Consider the following 20,944-nt stretch of genomic DNA (forward strand, 5'->3'; position numbering starts at 1 on the left):
GCTAGTTTCAGCCAACACTAACTAGCCAGTCTTCAGAGAGCCTACTACCATAGCATCGCAGCAGGAATCTCTGCCTCTTTCTCTCTCGTCGAACTGTTCCTTTGTGTCCGCTGGAGATCTGAATCCACACAGATCGGATGAGTATTCAACATTCTGCATTACAGCTTGAGAATTCAATTGTTACCTCAACCCCAGTTGATATCAATTTAATTCCTATGAGTCATGTACTTGCTTTTGAGTATCTAGTGTAGAAGTTGTAATCTAAGTTCATTTACAAAACGGTCTAAATGAATGATATACTGAATGTATGTCCCTCTTGTTTTGTAACTCTTCGTGATTGAATACTGTATATACCTTTGTATTTTGCTAACCCTCACGATAAGATCTGTTATGTTTATATGCACATTTTATGCATTAATAAGTGTATTAGTATCCATGTGTGTGCGTTGCTGAGTATCCCGCTGGGTCGGTCTTCTAATAGCCATCAAAGAATCATTTTGTGACTTACTGCTACAATTAATAATTGTCCCAGTAAATGCACAAAACCCTACATTTATTGGTGCCTCGTGAGAGGATGCCTACAATACAAATGTAAGAAACCTTAACAACAAGAAGAAGCCATTTGGCCCATCTCACTCATTTGGTAGCTAACTGTTTTAAAAGATCGCATTTATTCATTTCTTCAAAGAAGACAGAGTTTGCTTTTTTCTTGTATTTTGTTGGAAAACATAATAAAATAAACTGATAAAAATATTAATGTATTATGTTAAATTCACAAAACTACTGCTGGATTCTAGAAATTGCCATATCATTAACTAATGGCATTTGCAGTTAATATCATTATCATCTTGAAAACTGATGTCATTACATTTCAGAAATTGAACAGGATCATGTCTGGTCTCTGCTGCTAAGGATAACCTCAGTGACATCAAAGCAAATCTGGGTTTTTGTTGCAAGTGGTGAAGGTAAGCCAGTACTTCCCTCTGGACAGCAATCTAAAGCAATAGACAGTGTTCTACTGGAGGTGCCATATGTTGGATAAGATATTAAATTGAGAATCTAAATACTTTTGTCATTAAACATTTTACATCTCTGGTCATAAGAGTAGTAGTTGACTCTGTTATCCTGTCTATAGTCCACTCTGGGCTTGTAGAATTGGGTTTTCCTGAAATTCCATGTTAATTCTATTGATGATGAAAATTTTTATTTCTCTCCGTGATCTGTTGTGTAGAGGGGCTTCTGGAGCGTAATGGCCACAGTGTGATTAATCTTGTATCTAGACTGAGCCCAACACATGCACACAAGTAGTACTGGTATATTATATACACAGACAAATCTGACATTGCATTTATAAGTAGCACTTTTAAAATGAAACATTGTTGTGCTCCAGCACTATATAATGTAACTGAGAGAGAAATTAGGTTTAGAGTCACTGCTTGCAACATACAGTATGCAGATAACTAATGCCTAATTTTGTTATGCTAGGTGTACAGTATGTGAGTGCTCTGCCAGCATGACTCTTATTAAAATAGAGTCCATCACATGCACACTAGCAGCAGCAGTACATTATATAGAGACATCAAGATGTGTGTTTAATTAAAACTTGAGCTCTCTTTCCTTTCTTGTTGTACTCCAGTGCTCTGCAGGATGTAATGTAGCAGAGAGAAATCTGTGGTTATGCTATCTGCTTGTAAAATATGCATATTTAAGAGTAGTGTTATGTTTGTTGATTATTAAGAATCAATAAACAATGATCAGAAAGTGAAATCTTTGAGTACAGCGTAATATATTGAAACAAACCTGACACATAACACTTTTATCTACCTTTTTAATGACAACAAAAAGAAAACAAGGTAAAACAATAGCCATGGTGGGTGTATGATATTCAGCATGGTAGGTCTAAATATTTGCATCAGCATGTGATATTTTGTTAAAGCATAGACATATCGAATTAATTCAAATTTAGCTCAATAACAGTGCAAATAATATTTTCATTGATTAGTGGCTTTATTTCTTAAACTTCAGTTATATCAGTCTCATGATTGATAGCCTACAACTGATTAGTAAGTCCAAGGTGCAAAGTGCAAAACCAGTTATGATTTATTTGAATTCTTTAGTTTTCCAGGACAACTTTAATAAATGTTTTAAGAGGTGATATTTACTCAAAGAAACTCAAATAAACACCAGCAAAAACATCTATCCTTTTTACATTTCTGTATGAAATAAATAATGTACAAATGTCATTACCTCTGTGAAAATATAACACAATTTCTCTTTTCATTATGTGTCAACATCACCAATTCTCCAGTCCATGAGTACTACCCCTGTCTTGAGAGACTGCTGAAAGAGTTGTGTCAATGACTTATGGATAAAATCATTTCTCCTTATTGCTATTTTTTTTTAAAAGAAGAAACAATATCACTGCCAAAGTGGACTTTGACCATGCATGCACTCTTTGTGTAGGGAGCTCAGATTACAGATACTGTATATTAAAGCAAGCACAATGCAAAGAGTGTTCGTCTGTTTTGCTGTTCTGTTTCTTCACCAGACAGGTGGCTCCTTCCACATAAAATACTCGTACCGCTAGTGCACAGGGAAGCAATGGAAAGGCATACTAATCCAAGCATCATATACCAAATACAAATTGCATATCTGCATATCTACAAACAGGTGCCAGACAGCAGGCATATATTTCCAAGCAGCAGTGTAATGCTGGTTTGTCACGGCTATAATAGAAGTAGCTTTCATACAAGAATCTGACTGTCCTAGTTCTATTCGTAAGACTTTTCCTGTTTCCCAGTGCTTTTTGTCCCAAAGGAGCCAAGGTGCTTCAAAATCACAATATAAATCAGATCACAAATGTCAACCAGTGGCAGACCCCGCAGCTGTGAGGCAGAATTGCTGAGGGCCACAATATTATGCGACCATCCATTCATTATGCCACTTCTCCCATCACATACGGTACTAAAGTCTCCATGAGGGTAGTTTGGCACAGGGCAAAGATGCACACAAATAAAGATGCTGAATATTATAGGAATTAGCATCTGAATTTGCAGGTATTGATCCAGTTAAAATGTCCATTATGCCATTATTTAAGCCATCTTTTTACAGAGTTCATTCTGAAATTTTATCATATAGAATTAGCACTAGTTCCTGGACCTAAAGCTAATTCCTCTTTCAGTTGGAGCTCCCTTTTATGATTATACCACTTTAGCTGCACGGGGTTATCTTCGGGACAGACCTGCATGATAAACTGGGAAAAGTCCAGCCTGAAAAATTGTGGAACTAATTTCGACTCCATGGGGTCTGTTAAGCTGATCCTATAAACCCTTGGCTGTGCAAACATATCAATACCCTCTCATTCTGCCAATCTCACCTCCAAAGCGGGCAGGGGGGTGGGGAGCCAGAGCCTAATCTGTCAGGCAACAGGCGCGAAGCAGGATACACTATGGATGGAACACCAGTTAATCGCAGGGGAGACAGACTCACACACACACCAAGAGCCAATACCAGTATGTCTTTGGACTTCATGGACTTTGGACTGTAGCACCCAGAGGAAACCCACTCAAACAATGGACAACATACAAACTCCGCACAGACAGCACCACAGAAACTGAACGCAGGGCCCTGGCACTGCAAGGTGACAATGCAAACCACTGTGCTATCCTGCTACCTGCAATATTTTATCAAAAATTTTTTTTCTATAGAACAGCATAGTGGTAAAGTCAATGAGCAGACAGAGATAAATCTTTTTCATAATTGGTGTCAGGATAGTTCACTTTATGAAAACACAAACAAAACAAAACATAGGAAATTATAATTGATCTTACAAAGAAATGTTGTATTGCTATGATCCCTATTGCTATGTTAATGGAACTAATATTGAAACAGTAAATTAATTTAAATACTTTGGCACTATTATTGATTGTAAATTGACTTAGACCATCAATACAGGGGTAAGGTATTTGAAGATGCAACAAAGTTTGTATTTCTAAGGGAGTTAAGGTGTTTTAATGCAGAAAACACAGTATTGACACTTTTTTATGAGTTTTATTCAGAGCACTCTAACCTTTTAGAGTATGTTTACTTCTGAGGAGGTGCCTGTAAGCGGAACAAAATTATATGGTTCTGGAAAAGTTCTGATTGAGTAATGTCTTTGAATGTTGTTTTGCATACGGCATTGTACTGTTGTTGTATTGGATTATTGTTGTATATGTCCTGGGTTCAGTTCCACTTTGCATCACCTTCTGTATGGAGTGTACATTCCCCCTATATACAGTATGTACAGTATACTGTAAATCTCTCTATCCATGTGGTTTCCACCTGCATGTGTGGAGGTGTGCTCCAGTAATGGACAATACAGTAGGTTCTAGTTACACATTGCAGCCCATTCTTTCATGACAAGCTCTGGCATCTGATGACCTTTACCTCAGTGTCTCATATTGAGTGGTTCTGATTCAGTGATTAAAAATGTGAAAATTCTTAAGAAGAAAACTTGTATCTGTAATTTACTTATTCTCTATACACTGAGAAGAAGAAATGCATGCTTTACATTTGCTGTACAGTTTCTGCATTGCACTGTTCAATGACCTCTGTGATATTTTATGGCAGGCTATGACCCTTATAATACACTATAGTTTCTGCTATCTTCATTTCAAAATAGAATCAAGGGCTGAAAAATAATAGTCCTAAACTTTCATGTGAGTTGTGCAATGGATCCAAAAAACAAACAACAAAAAAGAGATCCAAGATAAGATTTGTCAACCTCAATACTTAGATTTATATAAGTTTATATATCACGAGATGGTGATTCTCATTACATTCTGCCTTTTATTTACATCTAATCCATACATACATTCATATCTGTATTTCTGTAAAACAAAAATGTTAATTAAGGATTTTGAAAAGGTGAAAGACTTTGCAGTCATACTGTTCAGAAGACAACACATTTTTTTAAATACATCAAATCCTTAAACATTACATTGAACATACTGAACCTCTGATTTTGGACCAAGATTAAAGAATGAACTTCACCAGTTTTATGACTGAAGAGCACACCCAATCACAGATGCAGACATTTACTGAAATGAGATAAAACATGAGGCATAAACACTCTTCTACTCTACAAAAGGAAAATGGCTATACTGTACACTGTAGTTAAAATAATACTAATATACTGCAATGCTTTTAAAAATCATTACAGAAATCCTATTGATTCCAATATTTACATTTTTATTACCTCTGAGTATACATTCTTGAAAGCTTTAAAATGTGCTTTAATATTATGAAATGTTTACAGAACAAATACTTTTTACATCACTTCCTTCATATGTTTTTGAAGCAGCAGAAACGATGTGTAAATGTACGAATACCTGCTTCAGGCAGCACAACCCTCACATGTCTCTACTTGGATGCATGATCAGGTGAAAGCTGTGTATTCCTTGTACTCACTACTGCTCTGGCCTTCATTGTTCAGGAACTGCTGTACACTAGTACTGTACTCAGTCTCTGACACCAAAGCCCAGAAGTATCAGGGATGCTTTGTATTTTTATAAGTATTTTTATTAAGTATTTTTACAGGGATCTCTGAGATCGAATATAGTTGTCAGGAAAGACACATTATAAGTCTTTTTCCTCTTTTTGCCACTTACTGTATAACAACATTTTGCAGACAGGCGGTGTGACATTACACATGGGAAAGTAATGTATTATTATTCAACCTTTTCCCCAAGGCATTAACTTCCACAGCAATTTATTTTGGTTCTTATAATGGGCAAAAACATAATTTATACCAATACACTTTCCTAAGAACCTCTTTTTTGTTGTACAGATCCTGGTGGTTAGTTCTCAGTCTGAGAATTCACAGTACCACTCCTGCAATCAGACTGTACTGGTTCATATCCATGCTTTCCTTGTTGCAAAGCATCTTTGTTTCAGCCAGATACATGTAGGAATCCAGATGCTTGATTACTGCTGAGAAAGAGGGTCGGTCCTGAGGAAGCCACATCCAGCAATGCTTCATTAAGTCATACCTGGAAGACAGCAGCAGGGCTTCAGAATCGGGAGGGACAGGGGCACTGTGCAGTGCTTTCAGTATCTGTGAGACGTCACCTGTTCTTACCAGTATTACAGCGTGAGGGAGAACAAAGCAGTCAATAACGGGATGACAGTTCTGTGCTGCACTTACCCTGTCACTTACAGTAGTTCAGGATAATGAATTACTTTAATTATATCTGTGTTTTCTTTCCAAGAATTCTTTTTGTTTCTTGTGTATAAAAAGCCAAAAATACTAGATCTAAAGGACACGGATGTCTTATACAGGCAGATGGGTCTTCACAGAGAATATTAAAGATAAAGATATGACTATGTTCTTAAAACCCTATCTTTTCTCATCCTTAATGGTGATTTATGCATCAATATTGGAGTTGCCACCCTAGGTTTTATGGAACCTCATTTGAATTCTAACTATTTTTTATTGGGGAGTCATTTGTCCTAGAAGACATACTATGTTTTTCATATAAAAAACTATATATATAAATATATACTATATAAAATACTATGTCTGATTAAGATATTTGAAGGAACACATGCAGCACAGACATGGTATGACAGGCACTCAGGAAACAGGCAAGGGAGGGACTGGCTGAATCAGTTCTTAAAGTGGGCTTGAAGGATGTAACAGCAAAAGGTGACCAATAAATTCAGTTTTTCTCTATTAAGGGATATCAACATACAGTACTGTATGTGCAGAATGATATGGAGCAGTTAATTGGATGTATTTAAGAAAGCGGTATAGAGTGACCCACCTTAAGTAGTAATGGTGATTTATTTTCTGTACATATAGAAATTTTACACATATGATGACGGATATTAAAACAAATGTAGAGAGTTGTGCAACAGGTTAGGATACAAAGGATGATGCAACTTTCTTAACTGTCAGAAAGGTGATTTAGAAAAAAGTGATTTAGTGTTTAAAGTCTTTTATTTTCCTTCACTATGGACTTACAGTGGGGCCCCACAATGGTCTGGTCTTTTCATTCTGTAATAGTGCTGTAGTTTTGGAAACGTATCCAAGGGTTTGAGCTCCGGATAAGGTGGGGACCCTGAGGGAAGACAATCCCATGGAAGCAGATAAAAGTCGGTTGTCAGGTTAGTCTCTACTAATCAAAATTGCCTAAAATGTGCACTTGAAGTAGAGTTAGAAATTATTAAGTTCACAATACAATAAGAAGAAGTTGTGTGTGAGAACAGGGAACAGTGCAAAATGTGAGGAGGCTATTTAGCCCATCTAGCCTGTTAGTAAATTGATCCAAAGACCCAAGTTTCATCAATGAAGCAAAAGTATTGACTAGAATCTAACGGCTGGGTAGCTTGTTCCGTATTCCCATAGGTCTTCAGAAGAATTTAAACATTTTAAAACTGTTGATGCTCACAGTGCTCACCACTTCCACAGTGATGACTTGAAATTGTTACCTTTTAAATTCTAGTTTGGATTTACTGTGTTCTTTACTAGACTTGTAATGTGTTTTTGAACCCTAGATGAGTTAATTCTAGAGTACCTGTAGATATGGATAGTTTGGGATGAGTTGGATGCTGCATTTCAAACTGAAGTTTAAGAAAACTACTTGAATACTTTATTTCAAACATTAAATTGATTATTTGAGATCACAATAGACACACTACTATTATATTACTATGATAGTTTTTCAGGAAACAATTTAAACTGACAAGTATTGGATATAGCTCAGAAATTGAGAAATATCAATATATATATTTCTCTTATCAAAAGTGGTCCCAGATCATATACAGTACAGTATGTACATGGACCAAAAACTGGTTAAGGAATAGAAAAACCGATATTCAATATTAGAATTATAACCTCTAAATGGGCAAATGCAAGCAGTACTATACAGTAGTATTCTGCAGGGACCTGTTTAAGACCTGCCTGCAGTAAGTAAACTAGTTGAATTTGTAGAGGATAAAAAAAGAGAGGAAGTACAGTACTTTCTTTCACAAAGAAGTGTGGGTGTGTGGAACAGGTTTCCTAGCCACAGGAATGAGATCCAAACTCTGGTCTTCTTCAGTAAGCAGTTGGGTAAAACTATAGATTTACTAAGCCTAATAAAGGTATACTGAAAATCCTCCACTCATTCTTGGTATGATCTTAAAATGACTGTACATACACATTTTTTTATCATCACACTATGCATGTTTCTAAGCAATACCAGAGACTTGAGGTACATAAAGGTGGTACTGTATATAAAATATTGTGATAGAAATATTATGAGTTGTTTTTATTACCATTTCATACTGTAATTGGTGATATAAAACTGCATGAAAATATAATTTTCTAGTTTTGTAAGGTAATTAAATTAAAAATCGTTACCTCTTAACAACAAAAAGTAAGCAAATCTGTAAAAACATTAATCATTCTTATGCTGAAACACAAAAATAATGTATTGCTTATGACTTTGTCAACTTAAGTTCCTTACAGTATTTTTCAGAAAGGACATTTGGAATGCAAAATAAATAAATTCTGTGAATAAATGCCTAGAGAAAAGTATACTACCTTTTGTTATTCAGACAATCTTGGCAAGCTGTAAACACTATTTTGTCTTTGTAGTCTGTGTCCTGCTCTACTGTGATCTTGTTCTTAGGAGGAAATAAGTGACCAACAGCTCTTCATATTGTGTGTAACTTGAACTGTTTCTTCAGCACTGTAATCAGATGTCTGGATCAACTAATACCACGTTAAACATGAGTATTTCTTGCTAGAGCTATGCTTTACTTCCAACACACAGGAGAAAAGCCTGGGTACGATAGAGGGAGCTGTAGTAAGTGCTTTTCAAGCTGTGGAGTGATAGATAGCAGCCTCAAAGGTACACTCCTGCACTGAATGCAAGATGGCTTTTAGGAAGCAGATGATGTGAAATACTTTAGAATATGAATAGAAACAAAAATTACAGGAATAATACAGTAAATAATTGTAATAAATGTGGTGAATGATACTGCTATATTTTTTAGAATAACACTACTTGTATGTAAATCGTGTACATGTTCAGATAACTACAAGACTTTTTAGGAAAGAAATGAAAGTACAGTATTAGAGAGCCTTAAAAAATACAGTATGAAATACTGAGAAAGTTTCTTTAAGCAACCATACTCCAATGAAGGAAAGTAATCAGCACTTTGGAATTAAAGGATGTTTCATACTGTAATTAAGACAGACATAACTTTGACATACATAGACATATCTTACCTAAAGTAATTAGTTCATAAAGGAGGATTCCGAATGACCATCTAAAAAGATGCAAAGATTAAAACGATAAAAAATAAGCATAAAAATTATACACTGTAGAAGATGGTTCCCCCATTACAGGCAATCCTGATTTTAACAAGTAAGAATTTCAATGTCACATCCTTGATTCTTGTTCCACTATGGAATGACAGAGGTTGATTTATAGCCTCAGTTTCTTATTCAAAATGAAGACTTGCAAGATGTCTCAGCTGCCTGGCTGAACAGACGTACTAATGGTTAAAGAACCTCATTTTTTATCCCTTGTCTCTTATTTTTTCTACTGTAGGCTAAACAATGACAGAGAGTTCTTGAAGAGGAAGAAATTAAGGCATGCAGGACATTTTTGGTGTCAGGTTAATTTAAAAATGGGTCTTTTGTTTTAAACCTATGAAAAGATACACTGCACTATAGGGAAAGAAGACAATAAATACAAAATGGACTTGGGCAAATTGTGCATCAATAATGAATTTGTGCCAGATGACCAGTCACTTGCTCATAGTTCATTGTTCTAGCACTAGACTTGGGTGACTTGGATTGTATGTTAATTAGGCAAGATGGCAATTATTTTGATTTCAGGTGCAGATAATATTATACTGAATATTATACTGGTCACAATTAAGAGATTTTCAGGAGAATTGTATACTGCTGCACTTCATTTTTGACCTGCTTAGTAATAGACTGTAACAGCACGCATGATACTTGGTTTCTATAGCGCTGGGCTTCATAGCCACACTGAAAGCTTGTCCACAATTCTTACTATATATCCTCCATCATCTACCTTTAATATAAATCTCAGAACACATTTGTGCATTCTCAGCAGTGTTTAGAAGATTTGATATTGCACAATCCATACTGTATCTGTTTTTACAAGGTACTTGGGAATTGTGAAAAATATTGGAATTGGAAAATTGGAAACTGGAAATTTTTCAATTTATGTATTGTCCCTTAACTTCATAATATTTAGTTCACTTATCTTTGAAACTTTGGTATGAGAACTCAGTTTGGTCTTCACAATAGGTGGGGTTTCAGTTTCTGAAAACTACACCTTGGGACATCATCCCCACCTACTACTATCAAAATACTACTACCAAAATCTGCAGAGCAGCCTTTGCCAAACATGATTATTATTGATCACATAGATGACATTGAGAAAGGTCACAAGCAAAAGATTTTCAGGAGAAGAGCCTGCTTTGGAAGAGAAGTTGAAATTCAGAGATATTATGATGTAATGTAAAATTGTTTGTTAATGATGTCACAATATACAGGAGGTGCAAAGTTTCTTAACTGCTGAATGGTAATAAATCTTGTGTCTGGAGAACATTGTTTTTCACATCACTGCAAAATGTGACCATACAAGCTCCTGCAATTGACTGATGTTTAACCTTATCACTAATGTCTTCAAATAAGTACAATGCTAGTTAACAGAGAAATAGAAAGGTTCTTACATGTCACTTTTTACCGTCATGGGCAGCTTCATAATCCTCTCAGGTGCCAGCCACTTCACGGGCACCACTGCTGCGCTCCTGCTTGACACACAACCAGTCTGCTGGACCTCGAACGCCAGGCTCAGGCCCGAGATCCTCACACCAAGCCTGCTGTTGATCAGCACATTACGCGCTGCAACATTGCCATGTATTAGCTTCTGCTCTGATGCCAAATAGTCCTAAAAGCAACAGAAGAGGCCTCTTTAACCTCCATGTTAAAACTCTTTGAATGGTATATAAAATGGTGCTCTTTTATAATGTTAACCAAGATGTCACTAATTCAGGGTAGCATTTTCTAGGTGGTACTGCCACCTGGTGGGCAAAATTAAATACTGTTCTGCAAAAAATTCAGGTGTTCCTGACTGAAATCATCTATGGGATATTTAAAGTTATCTTCCTAGACATTGTTTCGGTTACAAACATAAACCTTTCTAGTTTGTCAAATGAAACCAAGGAGACCCAATAACACGAAGAAACAAAATAATTATTTTGAATATTGTGATACATCAATTTTGATTTGTCCTTCATCATCCTTGGATTTCCAATAGAAATTAAAAAAGGAATTTTTAAACAATCTTAACATCCAAACTCATTCCTAAATGACCCAGTAGCCAAAGTTGATTAAAGACATCACGTGAGCCTCAAACCTGATGATGAATCTTAGATCGTTCACACTTTCATAAGAAGCTGGAAGGGTGTCAGAATTGAGATGTTGCTGATGGGTGGCTGGGCCAGCCAGGATTGTCACTGAGACCACAGTCAAGGACAGACATGGAAACAGCATCTATAATAATAATTGCTCATACTTATATAGCTCGCTTCTGGGCACTCCACTCAAAGTGCTTTACAGGTAATGGGGACTCCCCACCACCATCAATGTATAGCACCACCTGGATGATGCGACGGCAGTCATAGTGCGCAAGTACACTCACCACACATTACCTATTAGTGGAGAGGAGAACAGAGTAATGAATTAAATTCAGTAATGGGGATTACTAAGAGTTGATGATTGGTAAAGGCCAATGGGAAATTTGGCCAGAATCCCAGAACCACCCTGGGATTTTTAATGAATACAGACAGTCAGGACCTCGGTTTAACGTCTCATACAAAGAATGGTGCCTTTTTACAGTATAGTGTCCCGGTCACTATACTAGAGCATTAGGACCCACACAGACCACAGGGTGAGCGCCCCCTGCTGGCCCCACTAACACCTCATCCAGCAGAAACCTTAGTTTTTACTAGGAGGTCTCCCATCCTGGTACTGGCCAAAATCATACCTACTTAGTTGCAGTGGGTTATCAGTTGTGAGCTACAGGGTGATATGGCTGCTAGCCACATAAAGTATCTAAAGGAAGCTCAACCTTTTTTGGCTTTTGGAATTGTTACTGGTACAGAACCAGTGGTCCAACTTACAAGCCCAGCTACCACCTGCTTGGCAATGCAATACACAGACTTCTCAGAGAATTCATGAACTTGATCCACACTTTCACCATCACTCTGGAAAACATACAAAACATCCAGAGGACAGATGGTTTAAATCATGTAGCAAGAAGTACAGTAGATATCTTCATATCACATATGATCCAGGATAGCCATATCCTGCAGTAATGAGGGAACACAGGTTAAAAATCACAGAATATATTAATGTGCACCAACTACGCAAATAGAATGACAAACTTTTTTGGAATTCTGGTGTAACAAATTGCAGGAGATCTAATAGCTCAAACATAAAACTACATGTTCGTTTAATAATGCTAATTTTGAGTAATTAACGGCAGCATGGTGGTGTAGTGGTTGGCATTGCTACCTCACAAAGGAGGGGTCTGGTTTCAATTTCTGGGGTTTGTGTGTTCTCCCTGTGTTGATGTGAGTTTCCTCCAGGTGCTCCAGTTTCCTCACATAGTCCAAAATCATACTGGTAGGTTAATTGGTTTCTGGAAAACCGGTCCTGGTGTGAGTGTGTGTGTTTGTGTCTCTGTGTGCCACGCGATGAACTGCAATCCCATCAAAGCTGTATCCTGTATTGAGCCTGTTGGTTGCTGGGATAGGCTCCAGCTCTGCTGCTACCCTGTATTGGATAAAGAGGGCAGAAAATGGATGGATGAATAATTAACAGTATCAGCAAAGATACTGTACTTGTAGTTTTCCTGTTTTAACATTTCTTAGGTAATCTAAAATTCTGCACCAATATTTTTGATTATTCCTCATACAAGTAATTGTTATGGACAAATAAGAACCATCATGATAATACTTCTCCAGTCTAAAGCTTTATATGCTGTATACTGGAACAATCTGATATTCAGCTTGACAAAAACTAGTTGGGCATACGTACAATATTACTTAAGCAAATAACTGCATTCTATACACTCAGCCAAGAGATTCATTTTCTTTATATTCAAAATACAAACATGGTTAAAAGGAAAGAATCTGACACTGCAGTTCAAGTAATTATTTTTGCCTAATTGAGCCTAGAATTGAGCTCATAATTAAAATTAAATCTTTTTAATTATATACATCTTGACATGCATGGAGAATCAATTTAATGGTGTTCTCTGGTCAAAATATTTGGGATCACCAGTAAAAAGATCACTTGAAGAGCACAAGGTACAGGTACAAGGTACAGTACTTCTACTGAATCACCTTCCCTGGTGTGGAAAATTCCTTACATCACAATACTAACTGAAACTAGTGGGACCAGTGGATCATATGTAGTTTAATCCCACACACCATACTCTCATCACAACCCTGTTAAAGAATGGGATGGAACTGAGCTGAAAATATTTCAGAACTAATATTTCATTATTTGAAGACAATACTTTTCCAAAGACTGGGTGTAGGACTACCAGCTCTGTCTTAGAGAGACACTAGTCTCTAACATTGTATAACATGCTTCATTATGATAAATCTCTATTCTCTCATCATGACACACATGTAATGCCTTTCTTCATCACACACATAATGAAACTCTTTCCACATTGCTTCCACAAGCTCTCCTCTGGGATTAAAACAGGACTGAAGATTCCTGGAAGACACCTTATTTTTAGATGAGCCAGCTGGAATAAAAAAACAAATCTAATTCCATAATTTCCACACTTTCCAGAATCAGGACAGCTTCCAATCCTACTGGGAAGGAGCCTCAATAGAGCCACAGCTCAGTATGTGATCTCCTGTCACTGCATTAGAAACAGACTGTGAGCCTGTGACATATGTACTGTATGTACTTATGTAACGTTTGTACTTCCAGCATCTGTAAACATTGTGTTATTTGCATAATCTTTGCAGCACTGTAATTCATTTGTTATTACAATAAAGCTCTTTGAATCTGAATTTGGCACAGAAAGACTCACACACATGAGTAAGGCAACATTTTCAGTTTTTTAAACTCCCTGTGGATAAAGGATTTAAAAAGCCTCATCTCATGTTTCAACAACTTGGACAAACTAAACCAGATCATCATTTTAAAAATGGCTACTGGAAAACATCAGTAATTGAAGTTTGAAAATGTTTTCTAAGCTGCTTCTTTGTCATACAGTATATGAAATCAAGTATGACAATTCAGTTAAGTAACCGAAAGAGTGTTTTGCAGTACCCTTCTGAAACTTCACATCCTCCACTGAAATGTATAAGTATAATGAGTATACAAAGTATACTTTTTATATAAAGTTGGGGTTCTGGTGGGGTGACACATAAATTAAATAAAGAAATCATGTAAAGTCAGATGAATTCTAGCCATTTAATTGTATTCCTGCAGTCAATCTTTACTGACCTGACAGTTTTTAACAATTTTATGTTAATTGAAGGCCTACACTGCTGCACTAGGGCCCCGGGTTCAATTCTGGACATGGGGTGCTATCTGTGTGGAGTTTGAATGAGATAAGATCACTTTATTGGCCATATACAATTTCTTATATTAGGAATTTGTCTTTTTTTCTCATACCCCAACTCCATGAGACACACAGACAGGGAGAGAAGCTGGGCATCAGAGCACAGGGTCAGCCATTTATATGGTGCGGTTGAGGTTAAGGGCCTTACTCAGGGGCCCAACAGAGTAGGATTCCTCTGCCAGCTGCGGGATACGAACCAGCAACCTTACAGCTACAGGCACAGATCTTTAGCCACAGAGCCACATGTATGTTCTCTTAGTACTCCCTTAGGTTTCCTCCAGGTACTACAGTTTCCTGCCATAATCCAATCTGGGAAAACTGGCCATGAGTGAGTGTCTGTTTTTGTGTCAGTGTGTGCTCTGTCATGGACTGGCATCCTGTCCAAGATGTACCCTACCTTGTGCCCGCGTGTGTGTCTATCTGTGTGTCTGTGCTGGGATGGACTAGCATCTTGTCCAGGGTGTGATCTGCCTTTTGCCTGTTGCTTGCTGGGATCAACTGCAGCTTCCCCACAACCTTAAATGGGATGAAGTGGTTTGAAAATGGATGGATGTTAATTTAAAAGTAGTTTTTTCCTTGATTTCATATTGTGGCTATATATTATCGCAATATAACATGGCATACAATATACTAAAGTTTCAGCTAATAGAGTTGATCCTTTTTAGTCAAGTTAGTCAAGGAAAGTAGTATCTCATTTTTTAAATAATATCTCCAATCATGTGTATGGTTCTTTTCATTATATTACTTGCTTCTTCATGAAAACAATGTTATATACAATTTCAGGTTTGAAGAGGCAAGATGTGAGTGTGTGTTATTGTATATTAGCATCATCAATAAAGGTACAAAATTTGGGATAGCATTCCCACAAAGTAAATAAAATAGAATAAGAGTTGTTGGCAAAGCCCCCCACAAAGAGATAAATACAATCAATTTTCCACAGTTAATCTCCAGACCCCACCCCAATAATTATAAAAAACAATTTTAATTTATTGTACTAAGTATAAATCTCAAACCGCCAGCTTTCGTTAATACAAGACTCTCTGTAGACTTTGTGTATTTGTGGTTCTACTGTAACTCAGTTAGATTTAATTAAAAGACAAATAAGGAATTTTACTGCTTTACACAATTTTGATTTCCTAGGACTTTGAATATCAATACTTCTCAAAGAAAAGAATGAACTACTTTGCAGCTCTCCCATTCCCTCCAGAGGCTGGAGCTAGGGCAGGTGTTGCAGCACCAGGCCTTCAGCTCCTCTACCCTTACCTTCCTCAGCTCCCAGAGGAGGTGCAGCAGGTTCCCTGGGCTGCAGGCTTCCATGATCAGGTACATCGGCCAGAGCTCTGTCTGACAGAACACCATCTTCACCAGGTTGTCATGGCAACACACTCTAGCACAGAAATGGATCCAGTTTACAAATTCTTTGGCTTCACTAGTGGTACTGTTGTCTGAAACAACAGGGACAAAGGTAAAGAAAAATAACCTCAGTAGAAATTCAAGATACATTTGGATTAATTTTTAGATATTTTTATGGAATGTAAGGGGGTGAGCATTATCCTTGATCTATGAGTAAAGTCAGTTTCCCAGTCTTTAGAATAATCTTCATAATGTTTTTATGTAATCCATATAATTTATTGTTCACTAAATGAAAAAAATCACGTAAGAAAAAACAAAACAGGCACTCACTGACCAAACAAATTAAATAGCTTTTGAGGGAAAAAGTAGCATTTTGCACTAGTAAAATGTACAGTAGTTTACCTGTACTTCTTTCCATAAGATCAATTTCTGCGAATAAATGCAGATAAATGCAATTTAAAGGTATTTAACCGGGTAGGATTAGCTGTAATTAAAGTATCATTCTCTTTAAGGCTTCATAAGAGAAGGAGACTAAAAAAAACATTTCAAATAATGAGCTATTCTGACAAAAGCTAGAATGAACATCCAAAAATCCTTCATAGTCAAGGAATTTGAGACCCCTGATACAAACAGTGCTCTTTCTGCCCACATAGGAAATCAAACTTACCCCTCAGAGTCTTAATGACCACGGCAGTAGAGCTGCCCCCTTGGGTTAACTTCCCTCTGCAAACAGGCCCAAATCTCCCGCTGCGGAGGAACTCCAGGTCCTCGATGGCAGTGTCCCTTGGTATCTCCCACTGCCGCAGCCCGGGGTCTCTGAGAGGCAGCAGGGTGTGTGCTACGGCAGCCATGGCCACATACCCACTCTCTGAACTGGCTGGGGGTTTGTCTACAATAGCAGGCAACAAAGAAGTTTGTAAAGAGAGGAAGTGCTGGATGTCATCATCACTCCCTTTGGTGCTTCAAAGGCCTTTCAGTATTACAGACCTGCTCAACAGAATAGACAGAAGGGTACAAACCACAGGAGTGAATGTCAAGTTAGTATTAAATACTAATCACAGCAGTATTTTGAGGAATTTTGATTAATTATGTGGCTAGATTTTACCAACAGGAAGCAATCAAAGTATTAAATCACAGAAAACCAGGTGTAGTAGGAGTGAATTAAATAATGATGATAATGATGAATCTGTTTACGGTTTACAGGAGCTACCACCTATTGAACACTCCCAGCAGCTAAATAAGCTATTGAAATTATGGGCAGAGCCTGGCTGCATTCTGGTATGGGCCCAACCATATTATTGAACACATCCACAAATGTTAATATAAAAGCTGGTGGTAACCATTATCACTTTATCACTATCTCATAAAATGCATCAAGATTGTGTTGTGGAGCTCATTTCCTTTTCTCAAAGGAATAATTAACCTATCTTTTAATGTTTTTATAAATCAGACAGATGTACTGTATTATCAACTTAATACAAGAAACAGCTACTAGCAATCAAACAAGCTGGGTGACCTTCTCATGTTCTTGAACTGTATTCAGAGAAATCAAGGTTATATAAAGAAATGATTCAGGTTTTTGCCTCTGATGAGTTGTAATACTGTAAATGCTGTTTTGCATTATCCATTCATCTTTCTCTTATTCCCACCTTGTCCTCCTCTTCTTCACACACATTAGGACATATCAATAGTTAAAGCATTATGATTTTTTGGAATTTATTTCTACTTGTTATTTTTTGCACATTATCTTAGTGGAGCAGTTGGTTGCATCAACTTAGAGCTTAACCCAGTGAATAACATTCAGCAGAGTTTCAGTTTTGAAAATGTAGCATGGATGTATGATCCCATCTAAATGCAGTGATTTGAGTTCACAATATAGAACTTTGGCTTAATCCTATTAATACAAGTGGCCCAATCATTTAAATCCCATAGACTCAGCTTCAAATACAAGTCTGAAATGTCTTTGTCACAATTTTTGTAGAGCCTTTTCTGAACACAGAGTAGTTAATGGGTGACTTGTCTAGTTGTGTTATAGAAGGTTTCAGTTATTAAACTAAAGTTAATATTGCTCACCTTTTCAAAGTCCTGTAATACTTCTGTGGTTAACATTTTGGTTAGTTTTATTAAATAAAGGAATTAAAGGAATAGAACAGGAATAACTGGTACTTTACATTTTATATCTCTCAGAATCAGAGCTCTTTTTTCAACTCATATCCAAAAGACATTTTCTTTGCATTTCTTCAATAAGCTATATCAATTAAAATAAAATTGTAGTCCTGATTTAACAATGCTATGAAACATTATTCTGGGCTGGGTAAAACACTGCACAGAATTAATTCACTTTTCAGATATTTTGAAAGGTCTGAAAAGGGGTTTTCTGCATGTAAACTATAACAAATAGTGTATTATAACTGAGATGCATTCACCAGTGCAGTTAGAGAATGGATGGATGTATTCACCTTTTTTTCAGATTTCTTAAATACCTGAGTACAAAGCAAATCTGGCAAATGGGATGAGTTTCAGTGATAAACTGCAAATTTTGTGGTGTGCCCTAAGTGCAATTCTGAATAATTTGAATAATCTTATATGGACAGAGACCATGAACATTCAAAGATGTTCAAATTTCAAACAGTAATGATACTGGAACTTAGAGAATCACAGAAAAATCAAACCTCCCAGTGACATCAGTTGGAATTCTAACTTGATAGGTTAAACACATCCTGGTTTCCATGGTGTTTACCATGATATTTAGAGATGAGACTAGGGTAATACCCTCCATCAATGCTGGTTGCCACTTATACAGATGAGTGGACTGGAGCAACTGGAGTAAAGTACCTCACTTTGCAGTAGGGACTTGAACCCACAGCTAGCCAGTTCAGTGCAGAGACTTTCCTACAGTACTGTGATACTCTATTCACATTAGCTAAAGTAATATATACAGTAATTATTTACCATCTGGGAGCAGAATATAAGCATGTTCCTAGTTTAAGTCATAAACAAATATTACAGTTTGACGTACCTTCCAGGGAAGCAATAGGAGCTCTCTCCTGCTCCCATTTCCTGCAGCATGTCTTCCAGAGAATCAGAGTGATGGTGAGGACAGCAGTCACTCCCAAGAATACTGGGATGATGATCAATGCATATTGAGTGCCTTGGTCATCTGGATTTCCATAAACAAAGCAAAACTATATTATTAATACCACATCAATTAGAGGAACTGGTAATTTTCTGAATTACAAAATTAAAACATCATCCAATCATATCATCATGAAGACCAAAACAAAATACTGTGCAGTTCACTTTTTGTCTCAGGAAGTTTAATTAAAGACAAGTAAGCCAGTTTCAAAGATGGATATGCGTGTCCAACACTTTAGAATGTCCCTGTTAGCACAAAGATGAGCCAGGACAGTTTTTTTAATAATAATGTGTAATGGACAGAGACCATGACAAATCTTGACAAAAGTGAAGGAAAGTGTGGATTAAAAAAAAATAAGTCAACCTTACTTTTAATTCTCAAATTTACATTAAGTGAATGCATCTCAGAACTAACATGAAACCACTGGTCGAACATTATTTTTGTCCTCATACAGTTACAGTAAGTGTCTGCGTAGAATCAGCCCAAAAATAAAATTTTGAAATAAAAAAGTTTGTATTTTACTTGTTCGTATTAATTGTGTAATCACAAATGCAGATTTTGACTGCATTATGAAATAGTTTCGACTTTGTTATCCAAAAACTGTTGAGGGGTACAGGACTTTATATTTCATGACCTACTGTGACCTACATGACATGACCTACTGTGGGGTAAATCCATTTCATTTAGTGGCAATACTTTCAATACTTTCATTATCAGCGAGCTACACTAAAATCAACTTGTACATTCAAAGTGAATAACAAAGCTTTAAAAGAGAGGGGTAAAGATATTTAAGCAATAAGGCACGAGAGGCCGTGCTATATCGTGAATATAGTCATAGTTAAAAGGCGTTAACCCTTTTAACTGTGGCTATATTCACGATGTAGCACAGGCCTCGAGTGCCTTATTGCTTTTATAAAGCGGTCCCAAAATATGTGATTGCTGTACAGAATGAACTTTAATTCAAAAAAAATTATTTAACACGAAAATTAAGCTGTTTACGTTCCTCCGCCTGAGAATATAGTCCCTCATTGCTACGCAACGCAGAAACACATCCATAAGTAACATTAAGAAGCAAAGAGAGGACATAGGCTAGCCAATATGATAAAGGAATAAATGACTTGTTTTTTGTTTATTTCTTTAGCACATTTATTTGAACATTTCCATTGATCATACAAGCACTGAAAAACTCTCCAGTCCCTAATTCTTCAGGCATTTTTTTTTCGCTGCGGGAGTGCTTCCACTGGTGCTGGCCTCGGTGCCTGTCAGGATATCACTCCAGCGCTTTGTCATTAAAATTGGATTTCCAGTAACGCCGTAGCGAACTCTTGCTATATCTATAACAGACATAATCTCCCTTGCTTTTAATCGAGCATTTTCTAATTTCTAAGAATGAAAATGATTTAAACTACGCGACACTATCATTCAACGAGAGTACAAAAACTCACAAGGATCATCAACAGCGCAACAAATACAGCAGTAGAAGATACATGTGTCAAATACCTGAGTAATCTTTAAAAGCCTATGCGATCGATTTGATTGACCGTTATTTATCGGTCAGCGCATTGATGTTTCTTTATCACACGGTAAAAAGTCAGAATTCCTTCCGGGGTGTGCGTACTGTATATCAGAGAATATAGCACGGCTTCGAAAGCGTCAGCCAATCGGACCGGAATTATCCGTTTTAGAAATAGCCAATATATACTGTAACGCCCTCGCCTGGTGGTGAGGAGGAAGCGCCCCTAGGCGCTCGTAGTACCGCCGGGCATGCTGGGAGTGGTAGCCGGGGAGA

At 36.9% G+C, this 20,944-nt stretch overlaps 1 protein-coding gene across 1 annotated transcript; it reads right to left on the bottom strand.

Annotated features, from left to right (window-relative positions):
* Positions 1-4,763: 4,763 nt before the first annotated feature.
* Positions 4,764-20,697, bottom strand: LOC148817389 (tyrosine-protein kinase STYK1). The gene is made up of 9 exons (XM_088938095.1): positions 20,656-20,697; positions 19,039-19,179; positions 16,687-16,908; positions 15,930-16,111; positions 12,196-12,279; positions 10,744-10,961; positions 9,260-9,300; positions 7,007-7,103; positions 4,764-6,032 (listed from the first exon to the last, which is right to left on the bottom strand). Exons 3-9 carry the CDS (start codon positions 16,868-16,870, stop codon positions 5,861-5,863), a joined length of 978 nt encoding a protein of 325 aa, XP_088794221.1. The 5' UTR covers positions 16,871-16,908; positions 19,039-19,179; positions 20,656-20,697; the 3' UTR covers positions 4,764-5,860.
* Between the last annotated feature and the right edge of the window lie 247 nt (positions 20,698-20,944).

The sequence above is a fragment of the Atractosteus spatula genome, chromosome 20, assembly GCF_055471065.1.
Source record: "Atractosteus spatula isolate fAtrSpa1 chromosome 20, fAtrSpa1.hap1, whole genome shotgun sequence".
In the NCBI taxonomy this organism is placed as follows: domain Eukaryota; kingdom Metazoa; phylum Chordata; class Actinopteri; order Semionotiformes; family Lepisosteidae; genus Atractosteus; species Atractosteus spatula.